Genomic DNA, 12,241 nt, shown 5'->3' on the forward strand with positions numbered 1-12,241 from the left:
AACATACTTTACTATAAATTTCTCATATTAACCATTAAATAAAATACAAGGCCTTGAGACAGGGAATCAAACCCACTAAACCAACAATACACGTTAGCATTGCGGGTCTAGCCTATAACCGCCTAACATACTTTACTATTAAATTTCACTTATTAACCATTAAATAAAATCCTAAGCCTAGTCACCGGGAATCGAACCCACTAAACCAGCAATACATCTTAGCATTGCGGGTCTCACCTCTAACCGCTCGGCTACCGTGGCGCCCAATGTTAGAGGTGGCGCCTACTATCTAACGTGTAATTTCTGAAAAAATGTAATAGAACTTAGCACCTGTTTGTTACAATATTAAGTATGATTTAAGCGCGAACCGGAAGTACCGTTTTTTGTTACGTTTTGCTCGTACGAGTAACTAATACAATATCTCGTAATTAGAAGGTGACGTTTTAGAAGTATCATTGCGTCAGTTTTTGGAGATAAGTAAACTGGAAATACTGATGCCATTTTAAGTTTTTCGTGTTTATTTCAAAAAAATAAGCCCTCATATTTTTGAGAGTTCTCCTCCATTTTAGGGGGTGAATGTACGGAGGGATTGTATAACTTATGGCTACAAATTGTAAGCTGAATTTGTCGCTAGTTCCTGTAGTTATATTTGCTGATCACTTAAACATGTAAGGAACAGGAACAAGTAAGCATGGGAGCAATACGTGTGAGTGTGCTTACCAGAGTTTTAATTTTGCAAATTTACACAATGAAAACAAATTTATTAGAGAAAGTATTTCACAATTGATGTGAATTGTCCTGGCAAAAAAAAAAAAAAAAAAAAATAGCAGTAAAAGTGCCAGGAATATTCAAAATCCAGGAATGCGTAGGGAATGGTAAAGTTGTGCTTCTGACCCCTAACCTAAGGTTGGTAGGGCAGATTTTGTGAATCTGGCAAGGGTTCACTGTAGGGTGGACTAACTGTGACTAGATGTGAGTTATCACTTTTGTGACTGGGTCAACAAAATGTCCGAGGATATGCTTTCACTATAGTATATTTAGGGCCACGACTAGAGGGGATCCAAATTTGCGAGCTTTTGAGCCACTCTGGAAGCTCTACGTTACAAAGCCCCCCCCCCAAAAAAAAACAAATAGTTTTGGTACTACACTAAAGCTTGGCCAGTTGTTATAAAACGAGGAACAAAAAAAAATAATTTTTTTACATCGTAAAAAGTGTTCCAGTTCTACTAAATTCCAGAAAAGTGATGTTTTCTCGCCTGCAGCGGGTGACCAAGCTATGGAGGGGTTATTGATGGAGGGGGTAAAGAAAGAGAGAGGAGAAGAGAAAGGAGGGGAACCCCAGGATTCTGGAAGAGAATCTAATTTTAAATTACGATCCCTTTTAGGCAAATTAAAAAAGTTTTTTTGATTCAGTACCTAGTTATAGGGTCTAATGGTTGGCGACATTTGTAGGAATTTTTTTTTTAGTTGTTTTGGGTAGCGGTTGTGGTGGGGGGACTCTTGTGTTTGTGCGCATGCGTGTAGTGTAAAAAAAAAAAATGGAGGGATTGAGAAAAGTATGAATAGCATTGCTTTCAATCGGCTCTTTCACGATGTGTGTGTGTGTTTAAGTGTTGGTGAATACAGTGTAAAAGCTATAAAGCTTTAGATTTATACAAGCTTAACCAAGTAGACCGCGTTTAGTGGTGGTGGGCAGGGGAACGCAGAGGGAAGAATCGCGCCACAATGGAAACTTGCACCTCGGCCAAACGCTGTGAGGTCCTTTAGCTCGCTGGAAATCTACTGGCCACCTCAAACCTTTCTCTGGCCTCCTTTTTAGCGGAATAAGAAATGGTCTTTTTCTTTCTTCTTCTCCTTTTTGGCTTCCACTCTGTCCAAGGAAAACAGGTTTTTCCTGGAGGCCAAACTCTCCGCTTTCCTTACTTCCTAGCTTTTTTTTTATTTGTCACACCGAGATATATATATATATATATTTCCTTAAATCATAATTGAAAACCTCTTTTCCATTCTTATTATTTGGAAATTAAAAAGGAGGTGGATGTAAGATAGAGGTGGGAGTATTAGAATAGAAAGAAAAAGAAGTAAAAATTGTGAAAAGAAAAAGAAGGGCAAGATTTTCCCTTTGTTTTTCCACTAAAGAAAAGTCCTGAATGGTGTTTTAAAATTGGAAAAACAAAAAAAATTCTTCCTAAAAATTGAAACGTAAAGTAAAATACCTCTCTCTCTTGGATTTTATTTTCTATAATTTAAGAAAGATCTAGTTTCCAACCTTTTTAATCTTTTCTCGCTCCATTCTCAGATCAATAAATAGATCAATTTCTTTTAAATTCCACAAATTCTCGTGCAAAAATTCACGGTGAATTACCTTTTTCTTACAAGTGCATCAGACTGTAGCACAGGAATAATCATTTTGAGAATGTCTCTTCTCCATTTGTGGCCACTTTGTGTGCTGCGGATCGGTATGAGGAATTTAATCGTTTGTTATGTGTCTTCAAAGTGAGCAAGGATGAGCGGATATTGCCAAGGATTTGCTATAATTCGCGATATCCTAAATAGTTGCTCAATTTTGAACTATCTCTGCTAATTGTGTGAATTATGTTAAAATGGCGGTTCGCTAGATTGGTCGACCTAATGTTGCTCCTCAACTTAAGATGCAGGTTTTTTTTTTGTCCTATGCCTTCATGGTCAATGGCTACTTCGGCCATGCGACGTCTGGCAGCCCAATATAATTTTTTTTTTTTTGCCCTTGGGCATATTGTCCCGGACATCCTGCAGTTGGGAGCATGCTAACAGGTGCGGACCGTTCATAACATCTCCTCCACAAAGCACACAGATACTACTGTCCTTAATGCCAATTCGGTGGAGATGCTTCTGAGGGTAATCATGCCCCGTCAATAATCTAAAGCATGCCACAGCTGTAGATCTAAGCAGATCGGTGGGGAGTCTTCCTTTGTTATTTCCAAGCACCTCCCACTGCTTCCCTTGTGCTTTTCCCCTTTGTTCTTCGGCCATCTTCGATCGAAATCGGAGCCGGATCTCTCTCTCTTAGCAGTTCTAAGCGGCAGCGGGGCCTCGAACTGAACTTGATTCGCCCCCTCTTTTGCCAATCTGTCAGCTTCTTCGTTGCCCTGGAGTCCAGCATGACTTGGGATCCACTGCAGTACAACTTGCTTCCCTTGGTTTTGTGCAGGTGACAATTTATGTTGGCCGTATTAAGTTACTAACATTTTTAATTTCAATTTTTGAAATAATAAATTAAATTCTAGTATAAACACTAGAATAAACCTCAGAATTCCAACTTTAAACTATAAATGGGGTTACCGGGCTAGACTCAGAGGACATCAAAACGGATATTGCATAAGGAAACTCAAAAAGGAGAACCTGCAAGTACGGAAGCAGTTACCAAAAAAGAGAACTGTGGTTTCTGTGGATATAAAGTATGCCCGGGGCTTAAATTCAAATTAAGTTAATTAAATGTTTGGCGAAAATGAAGCAGGGCGGAAATTTCACAGAGTTGGACCGAATGAATAATAGCTTAGACGTAGAACTGGACAGGGTACACAGGCTATACAGTTAATACCAAAGTGGGTTGCCGCAGATTGTTGGTCTCTTCTTGGATACCCGCGCAGAATATGGGAGTATAACTCCCTTACTCTTTAACAACCCATTTGGACGGAGGACGGTGGGAGGAGGCACACTCTATAAAGCTAGCTCTGGGTGAAACGGGTAAGTGTAACCACAATACGGCCTTCTGAATAGTAGATGGTAATGCTCCCCCTCTCCCAGAAAAGTGGGGGGTAAGTGTGAGTTCAGGTAGAAAGATAGAGTACCCACATCCTGGCCAGAGTTCGTCTAGAACTATGGGTTCTTTTGGTTACAGTTAAGCCCTAGGATTTCATTGGGTTAACCCTCTTTGCAAATTGTTACCTGTTACGCACAGTGTAACCTGTCTATTCAGTTGCTTTGGACTAGAAATAAAGACTTTAACAGCTCTAGCTTTAACTATTTGGCCAGGTAAACCGGGTTGATCAACTAACAGATTTACTTAAAGCAACTAAGTAATTAATTGAATTTTAGTAATTCTATCAAATTTAAATTTAGTATTTGGACTAATTTGTTCTTGATGAGTTTTGTAATTAAGTTGTTCTCAATAAGAGGACATATTGTTTTCAAAATGAAGATAGCCACCTGAGGAATCTGGTTGCGACCACTTACATAAACCTTTTTGGTTAGAATCCATATTCTTCAATGGCCATCCTCTTTAATATAATTTTTCTTCCTACTTATAATTGTGCTGAATTAATTGAATTGCTATTTGAGCTTCATAACCCTGCTCTGTTCAAAAAAGAAATTCCCAGAATCCACTCTAAGTACTCTTAAGCTCCAAGATCATGGAGTCACTTCAATCTGGTTGAACTAAATTTTAGCATAGAATCGTTAATCCCTGGCACGCCCTCTTTGTACTCCAATAATTGTAAAATCTCATTTTGCCACGTTAAAGTACAGTTCAGATCTCTCTCTTGGTCATATCAAATTAATTTCAACACACAACAATAACACTCTTAATAATCAGGCCACAAGAATTGGTAGTGATTGTAAGGACCTTGGAAGACTTGTATCCGTAGAAGAACAGATCAGTTTCCAGCCTCTCTGTAACATCAAGATAAAAATAAAGCAATTATCCGGCTGTGTCATCAACAGTCCTGAAGACCTGAACTTGCCAGGACCAGGACTTCAAGTTTATTAGTTTTCTTTTATCTGAAATATCATTTTATATCCTATTTGTGTTTATCAGTTGTAAAAAACTTCTTTTTTTTCTTGTATTTTTGTAAAACTTGGCAATTTTACCTCATTATTTTCTTAGTTAATTTAATTTACTTTCTTTTGGTTTACAGTTTTACTGTCACTGATTTATGAAGTCTAACTCTTAATTGAGATCACCTACAGAGAAATCAATAAATAAATTGAATTGAGGTAGATGTAAGGTTTGTCGTTATATCTGAGGGCGACCGGATATAATTGGGAATCATTCCGGCAAACAAGGATTTAAAGTTCAACCTGAATGAACTATTAAATTTATTGTGTTGAGAAAATTTATAGTTCATTAATGATGAACCCTTTTTTTCTGTGCCCTCTAAATTATTGAATTAATTTTCAAGGACATTTCAGAAGGGCTAAAGGGATTCTCTATCGGGTGGAAGTGGTGAGGAAGGCTTAGGCTTAGTCTGAACTAAGTTTAGCTCGGAGAAGTTCCTTACTTTGTCACTCTCTCCCTTCACGCCCTTCAAAATCCCTTTTTTCCCTCTAGAATATTTATATTCCCTCTAGAATATACAAAATATTTTTTTTTTTTACAATTTAATTAATTCTTGGCTAGTTTAGTTCAGAAGGTTATGCAACTCGGAAAAGCTTTGTTAATAGCATTGCTTGCGCAGATCTTTTCCGTTTTGTAGGATAAATAACCGTTCCATTTTCAGATTTCTCTGAGGTAAAAAGGGAAAGTTTGTTTTCATACTTATTTTCGAATTTCCACCTATACTCAGCATCCCCTCAGCGGATATCTCGTTCCCTTCTACCCTTAAACAAAATTTTGGGCAAAAATATTTCCGGAAATGAGCTCTAAGATGGTGGAAATCTAAAAACAGCTGGTCCAGAAACTATGGTGGGAATCCAGAGAGGGAAACCACTGAACTAATCTCCTATCGATTAAAGTATCGAATTGTAAGAAATGTATCGATATTAATAAATATATGTATTTAAAAATAAATAAATAAATAAATAAATCTTTTAGTTGTGACAGAAAAAAAATTGAATTTGCCTTCAGATTTGAAACAATCCATTAACCCTAAACGTACAGGTTAATAGGTCCAGTAATTGCATATTGAATATTGATTATGTACTCACAGCAGAACAGCGGGTGGGAAAAATGCATATTTAAATAAAACGTTGTTTTTTTTTTAATTTTTCCATCTGGCTGAAATTACCAGCTGAAATATAAATGAAATGTTCGGTGATTGCTGATTTTTTGTACCTTCAGCCATTTAATCCAACCTTTATAATTCAACTTTTTAAACGAAACGCTTTTGTTCAGGAAATCTATCAGCGCCCTCAAATCCAGCAACGCATATAATTCACTAAACTGCATCCATATATCATGCAAGTGCACTTTAACCATATATACGGATATAATACAACGTAAATCCCACATATGCAATATGCATAATGAAGTGTTAAGTACAGCTAAGCTGGGTCCCCTTAATGTTACAGTTGACATAATTGTTGCCCACTTAGATTACATTTCTGTAATGTAACTGCAGTAATTGAGAACAAAGTATTCATGGACTAATAAGGGCCCAGGCCATCTAGTTTACATTATTTATCTATTTGCCCTTGTCCTGTATTATATAACACATTAAATCAACCCTTTGAAATGCCCTAAACAATTTTTTTTTTTTTTTAATGAAAACAGTCGAATAAAATTTTCGATCAATTTAGAAATTTTATAGGAAGTTGTAGGAAGTATTTTGGAAAAGTTTTCAGTAAAGGGAAAAATGAATACTGCAAAGTAGCACTTCCTGCTGTGGATATAATTACAGCAAAGCGGAAACTCAAAAGAAAACCTGGAAAAACAAACTACTCTGTCCCAGAAAAACTCTTTTAATCAAAGTTTTCCAGGGAAATGATCGAACTACGTATGTTGTAGTCCACTATGAATACTTTAATGGGAAAATCATTTTCGAGAATAACTGGGGAAAAGTGGAAAATCTCGAGGGATTTTTCATCGCTCAGGGCAGAAATATAAATTCTCTGTTTTAAGTGATTTCCTTCTTCGAGCTACAGTGGCGTCTCGGTTATCCGTCGTCACCCTTTTATCCGTCTATTCCAATTAACCGTCACTCTCCTCAGTATTTAAAAATTTAAAAAAAAAAGCCCAAAAAAATTATTTTAGAAAGAAAACTTTCTTTTGAGATTTTTCCCTTTGTCTTTTAGGTACAAACTCGTGTCCACCATTCGACAGTTTGTGGGTTTTTTCCCTTAAAAGATCAACCACAAACAAAACCGATTAGATGTCGCCGACATTGTATTCATTAATTTTAATACACAATAGAATGAATTGAATAATGAAAGATAGCTGACCTTTATGGCTTAAGCGTATAAACGTATAAAATATGTATACCAGTTAATTACAAAGTTTTATACACGTTAAACAAAAGAATCTGGAAATTTTCCTGTTTTTTTCCATTATCCGTCTATTCGACTATCCGTCACGTGTCCGGTCCCGGTCATGACGGATAACCGAGACTCCACTGTATTTCCTTCACATATACACCATTTCCGGACTCTGGAAACCTTTAAACCGATTATTTTTCACTGAATACTCAGTTTCTAAGAATTGTTATTGTGATCACAATACTTTTACCAACTATTGTGAGAGAAGTACAGCATTAATTAGAGTAATTGGAATAACAAGGATTTGTATTTTTCTGTGTAATATTGATGATTTTGTTATAGTGGATGAAAATTTAATGCCAGTTTCAGTCTTGATATATTCATTTATTATGCCGAGCTTTCGCACCTATGGACTAGGCCATCTTCAGGGCTAATTTGACATAATAGTATATTATACTGTTTTACATCATTAGAGGGTTGGTGTGTCTTCTGTCTTGTCTGTTCATAGACTGAATGTGATAGTTCTGTGTACAGTATATTGTAAATTAGCCCTGAAGATGGCCTAGTCCTTAGGTCCGAAAGCTCGGCATAATAAATGAATATATCAAGACTGAAACTGGCATTAATTTTTCATCCTATTGAAACCTATGATTCAGTCTCCAACAGTACTGATTTTGTTACATTGTTTTGTTCATTTCTGTTGCAGTTACATCGCCCAGTTGTTGCTGTTGCACATTTCCATCCAGTCTACTGTTAACTGTGATCATGTTCACAATGTTTGCAAGGTAGTACGCGAGGTCTAATTAAAAAGTGATAAGTAATTTTTTCAAAAAAAAGAAAAAAAAAATTAAATTAAGCAAAAGTCGAAGAAAATTAAAGAAAAAATAGTTATAAAAAAGAATAAATCTATGATCCAGGTCAAGTATACCTAAAAAGTTTTCTACCCAATTAATATTTTCAAAACAGAAATTTACTTATAACCATAAATAATAAGAAATGAAAAAAATATTTTGTAATTATGATGGGCATTCATTGAAAGGATTTAATTTGAAAATGGTGAGAGAAAATCGAGCCCGCCTATTTCCGGTCCCAAGCGCCATGTTTAGCAATTATGGAACACTGTTGAACAATACACAAGCCGTAGCATATTACGTCACAAATGCTCGGCCATACTTTTTGTAGCAACATGAAGTTGTTGGCAAAGAAAATATAACCAAAAGAAATGTAATTAAAGATGATAAAAAAGCTTCTAATTAAATTCTTTCAACACACACAGACAGACACAATGAACTTAAGCCAAATTTACACCAACATAATGAATTGGTAGTTGCACTTTGAGCTTTTTCTGGAAAAATAAACTTTAGGGTTAGGAGATTAAAAGGACCGGGTCCTGTTCCCAGAGGGCACTGCTCAGACAAAGGCTTGTTATATCCCATTCCTCCTGTAGGGCAAGTAGATAAAGCCTTTTCTCTTTACAAGCATCGCAGACTTATCCTGTTTTAGAGATATGATCTGCTTTCAAGTCACCAAGAGAATCTTATAGTCTAGCGATTAGAAAGCAGTACATAGAGAGAGAGACAGAGAGTATCCTCTGTCATAGTCTACTCATCTTCTCTGAACTTGTCGTGCCGTGAAGACTGGGCTAGACCTGCGATCATTTATCGGCGAAATTGTTTGGGAGTATTTCGAATGGGATGGACTAGTAAGACATGTGCTGACCTCTCCAGGTGGATAGTACCTCATCGTAGCGGACTTCCCAGACAGAAAAACGTAACTGTCAATAAAATATAAACCAAATACAGTACAATACAATAAATAGGATTTTGAAAGTCAATCGCGCTAGGCGTTAAGATTCTTTAGTACTTTTTGTTCTGGCACAATCAAAAATACCGCCAGGAAAGACGTCATCGCCAGTGAGGACTTCCACACACACACACACACACACACACACACACACACACACACACACACACACACACACACACACACACAGAGCCCATATGCAACTACAAGATGTCTTTGTATCTGTGTCATTTCTTACATCTTACAAGAAGGCGGCATTTCTTTGACTTGGCTACCATCAACAAAACGTCACTCAAAAAGTACTTTGGAAAAAGAATTTTCTTGATCTTCAAGAAAAGGAAAAGATTGTAAATAGCTCAAAAATTCATCGATATTAATGCCTATCATACATTCAACGGAAACACATGTTTTTTAAAAAAAGATGCTTGGTCTGTAAATATTGATCACTTCCGGCTGTGATGTTCGTTTTCCAAAAAAAACTACACCAACTCCAATGTTCGATCTCTTTTGCAGAAAAAACAAACCATAAATTGGCGTTGATGAAGAAGAACACTGAGATAAGAATTGAGAGTCAAAAAGAAGCGCTAAGAGTTTCGAAACTGTACTTGGCTGTGCTTTTGGTAACTTTTGTGGTTAAATGTTGGAGGATGCTGCAGCTACCATAGCCGTTTTTAGTTCTGGCATTCTCATCCTAGAGGAAGGCTAGAAACTATGGCTTCTCTAAAATATTCAACTTTCTGGGTGATTAAGTTAAGATTAAGATTATCTTCATCAATTTAATGCCAAACTTGAAGAAGCTTCTTCAGCATCTTCCTCAGTTTCCACAGTTACTCACAGTGTTGCTCGTCCCTCAGCCAGTACAGGAATTTCTGTGAAAGCTGTGCGACAGATCAAGAATGCTTTCAGTCTTTATTAATGAAAAGCCGCCTGTGTGATAGTTATCCATCCCAAGGCTTTTGATGTTGCGATTATTGTCGCAAGAATCTTAATTCCGTCAGCGAGAACACGTGGGGAGGTGCGGGAATATTTCTGAGGTGGAAAATCGCTAAAGGCATTGCTCCCACCATACCCTTCATGTCAACTCCTGCTCGTCCCAACATTCTTTCCCAAGTTACCTCTCAACTCAATCCATTCCGCAAGAATGAACAATGTCGTCAATTACTTCAATCTAGTCGGCTTAACTTGTTCTCAAGGTTTATAATGTACAGGCTATTACCTTACCACTGATCATTATACGATAATAGAGGCGATATCGATTGAAAGCTAACCCTGCAGATGAAACATTATATATTAAGGAATCATCCACTTATCTGCGTTTAATTGCCAATTCCTGGTGCACAATCTTATCAGCACACTATTCATCTCTAATCCTCTAGGCTATCCAGACTATGAATCGCTAATTCTTGGTAACCTCCACTTGCTCAACACTCTAGACAATTATCGCTTTCTTCATCTTAATCTCTGAAGTTGGATTTAAAAGTCGAAAAATTTCTTAAACTTTTTTGCATTTAAATTTAACTTTTTCTGAAAAAAAAGGTTTTGGAAATTGGATCAGAGGTGTATTTAAAGAAAGGTTTCTTATCACGGCTTGAAGTCTACCCAAAGACAGATTTACAGACCAGCATCCATTCAATGTCTACAAAAGAAGTTAATCAATAAAACCCTGAGTCCTTGAGTTGAAACTGCGCCCTGAGTTATGTTGTTTTTCTTTTCTTTTAAATAAATATATAAAATGTAGTTTCACCCAAAAGTGCGTCAGACTGTTATCTTGTTTTGACTGAAGAAACGTCGGTTGGTCTCAAACCATAGACTCATTGATAGACTGGTGATTTCTCTAATATTTATTTCGAGTTATGATCATGGGATTATAATTAAAACTTTTTTAGTGTCGTCGTCTAAATACAATTAAAAGTCCTAACCCTAAAATATGGGAGAATTAATTAATTAATTAAGGGAAAATTAAAAAGAAAAGAAAATTTTAAAATCATAATTGTAATAAAAATTTAGGCAGTGTAATAAAAAAAATTGTTACATCATTGTAAATGTATTATTGATTACATAAAGAAGCTGTAATTTTGTATAGTCCTGTATTTTATACCTGAGTTTGAATATAATGCAGCAGCATATAATTATAATTATTGTAAATATAATTAGCTAATATATATTTAGAAAAACTGAAAATTAAATTTAAAGGTTTTTCTTCTTTACAATCAAAAAAAAATCTTAATGCAAAAAAAAAAATGTATGTTCTGTAAAGATTTAGGTTCTTTTAAAGCACTCATATTTTAGTCAAATTTGAATTTTAGGACCTACAAAAAAAAATGGAGTATAAATTAAAAAAAAAAATTATCTGTAGAAGCTTTTAGTTAATTGGTGCTGTTATGATTCCCTTTTGCAGAAAAAGGAATGGGCGAATTGTAGCAGGGTAAGTTGTAGGGAATATTGGTCCCTTTAACTACTACATTGGTCAGGTTTGTTTACTTTTAGTTTATTTTCTTTGTCTTTCCATCGTGAAAACCGGATCAGTCATGCGTCTAGGTCCAGTTATCCCCCAGTTCTCCAAATGGTGCTCTATTGTCCGGAAGAGTGAAGTTGACGCATGATGGGCTTAAATCCACTCATGATTGTGAATACTTCGCTCGTTTTAGCATTGTTCCCTTTTACTTGTAAGCATAACAATCAATTTCCAACCATCCTAATGATATAACCTTAGTATAAATATAGTTAATGATGTGCGACTACTTTCTGCGCATGACCCACTTCATGGTGGAGCTTAATTCAGAAAGAAAAAAAGTCCAGAGGTAACGTTAAGCCGTTAACAATGTTTTTTGTAAGCACCTTTTAACTGAAACGTTATATAACAATACATATTAAGTTTCAATTATTTTTTTTTTCAATATTTATATTTAACTGTTGAGAACACAAATTTTTTATCAATAAAGTTGCTTATTGTTGTATAAATAATAAATATAACTACATACATATATTTTAGAAAACAAATTTTATAAACATTTAGTCTATAATTAACGTATTGGCAAAATAAAGGAAGAAGAATTTATAAAAAATATTATATTATTTATTTATATATTTTAAATGATGCTTTATCGATTATCTACTATATTACACTAACATTGATCTCGTTCACATCGATTGTTTTTACCAATGGAAATATTACGAGTATGTTTTATCTCCTTTAAAAAGAACATTTATTATAAATAAATAGTAATATTGTTGAAAATATTTGTTTTTATGTAAAGAGATTTTATTT

The 12,241-nt window shown here is 35.5% G+C and overlaps 1 protein-coding gene across 1 annotated transcript in view; it reads left to right on the forward strand.

The window, feature by feature from the left end:
- Window positions 1-12,006, forward strand: part of LOC141448401 (uncharacterized) — a 320,931-nt gene extending 308,925 nt beyond the window's left edge. Inside the window, exon 6 of the mRNA XM_074116758.1 lies at window positions 7,877-12,006. Within this exon, the coding sequence (XP_073972859.1) occupies window positions 7,877-7,959 (83 nt within the window). The 3' untranslated portion in view covers window positions 7,960-12,006. The remainder of the gene's footprint in view (window positions 1-7,876) is intronic.
- Window positions 12,007-12,241: the final 235 nt, after the last annotated feature.

The sequence above is a fragment of the Rhodnius prolixus genome, unplaced genomic scaffold (assembly GCF_049639745.1).
Source record: "Rhodnius prolixus isolate KJV_2025 unplaced genomic scaffold, Rpr scaffold_25, whole genome shotgun sequence".
NCBI classification, from domain to species: Eukaryota; Metazoa; Arthropoda; class Insecta; order Hemiptera; family Reduviidae; genus Rhodnius; species Rhodnius prolixus.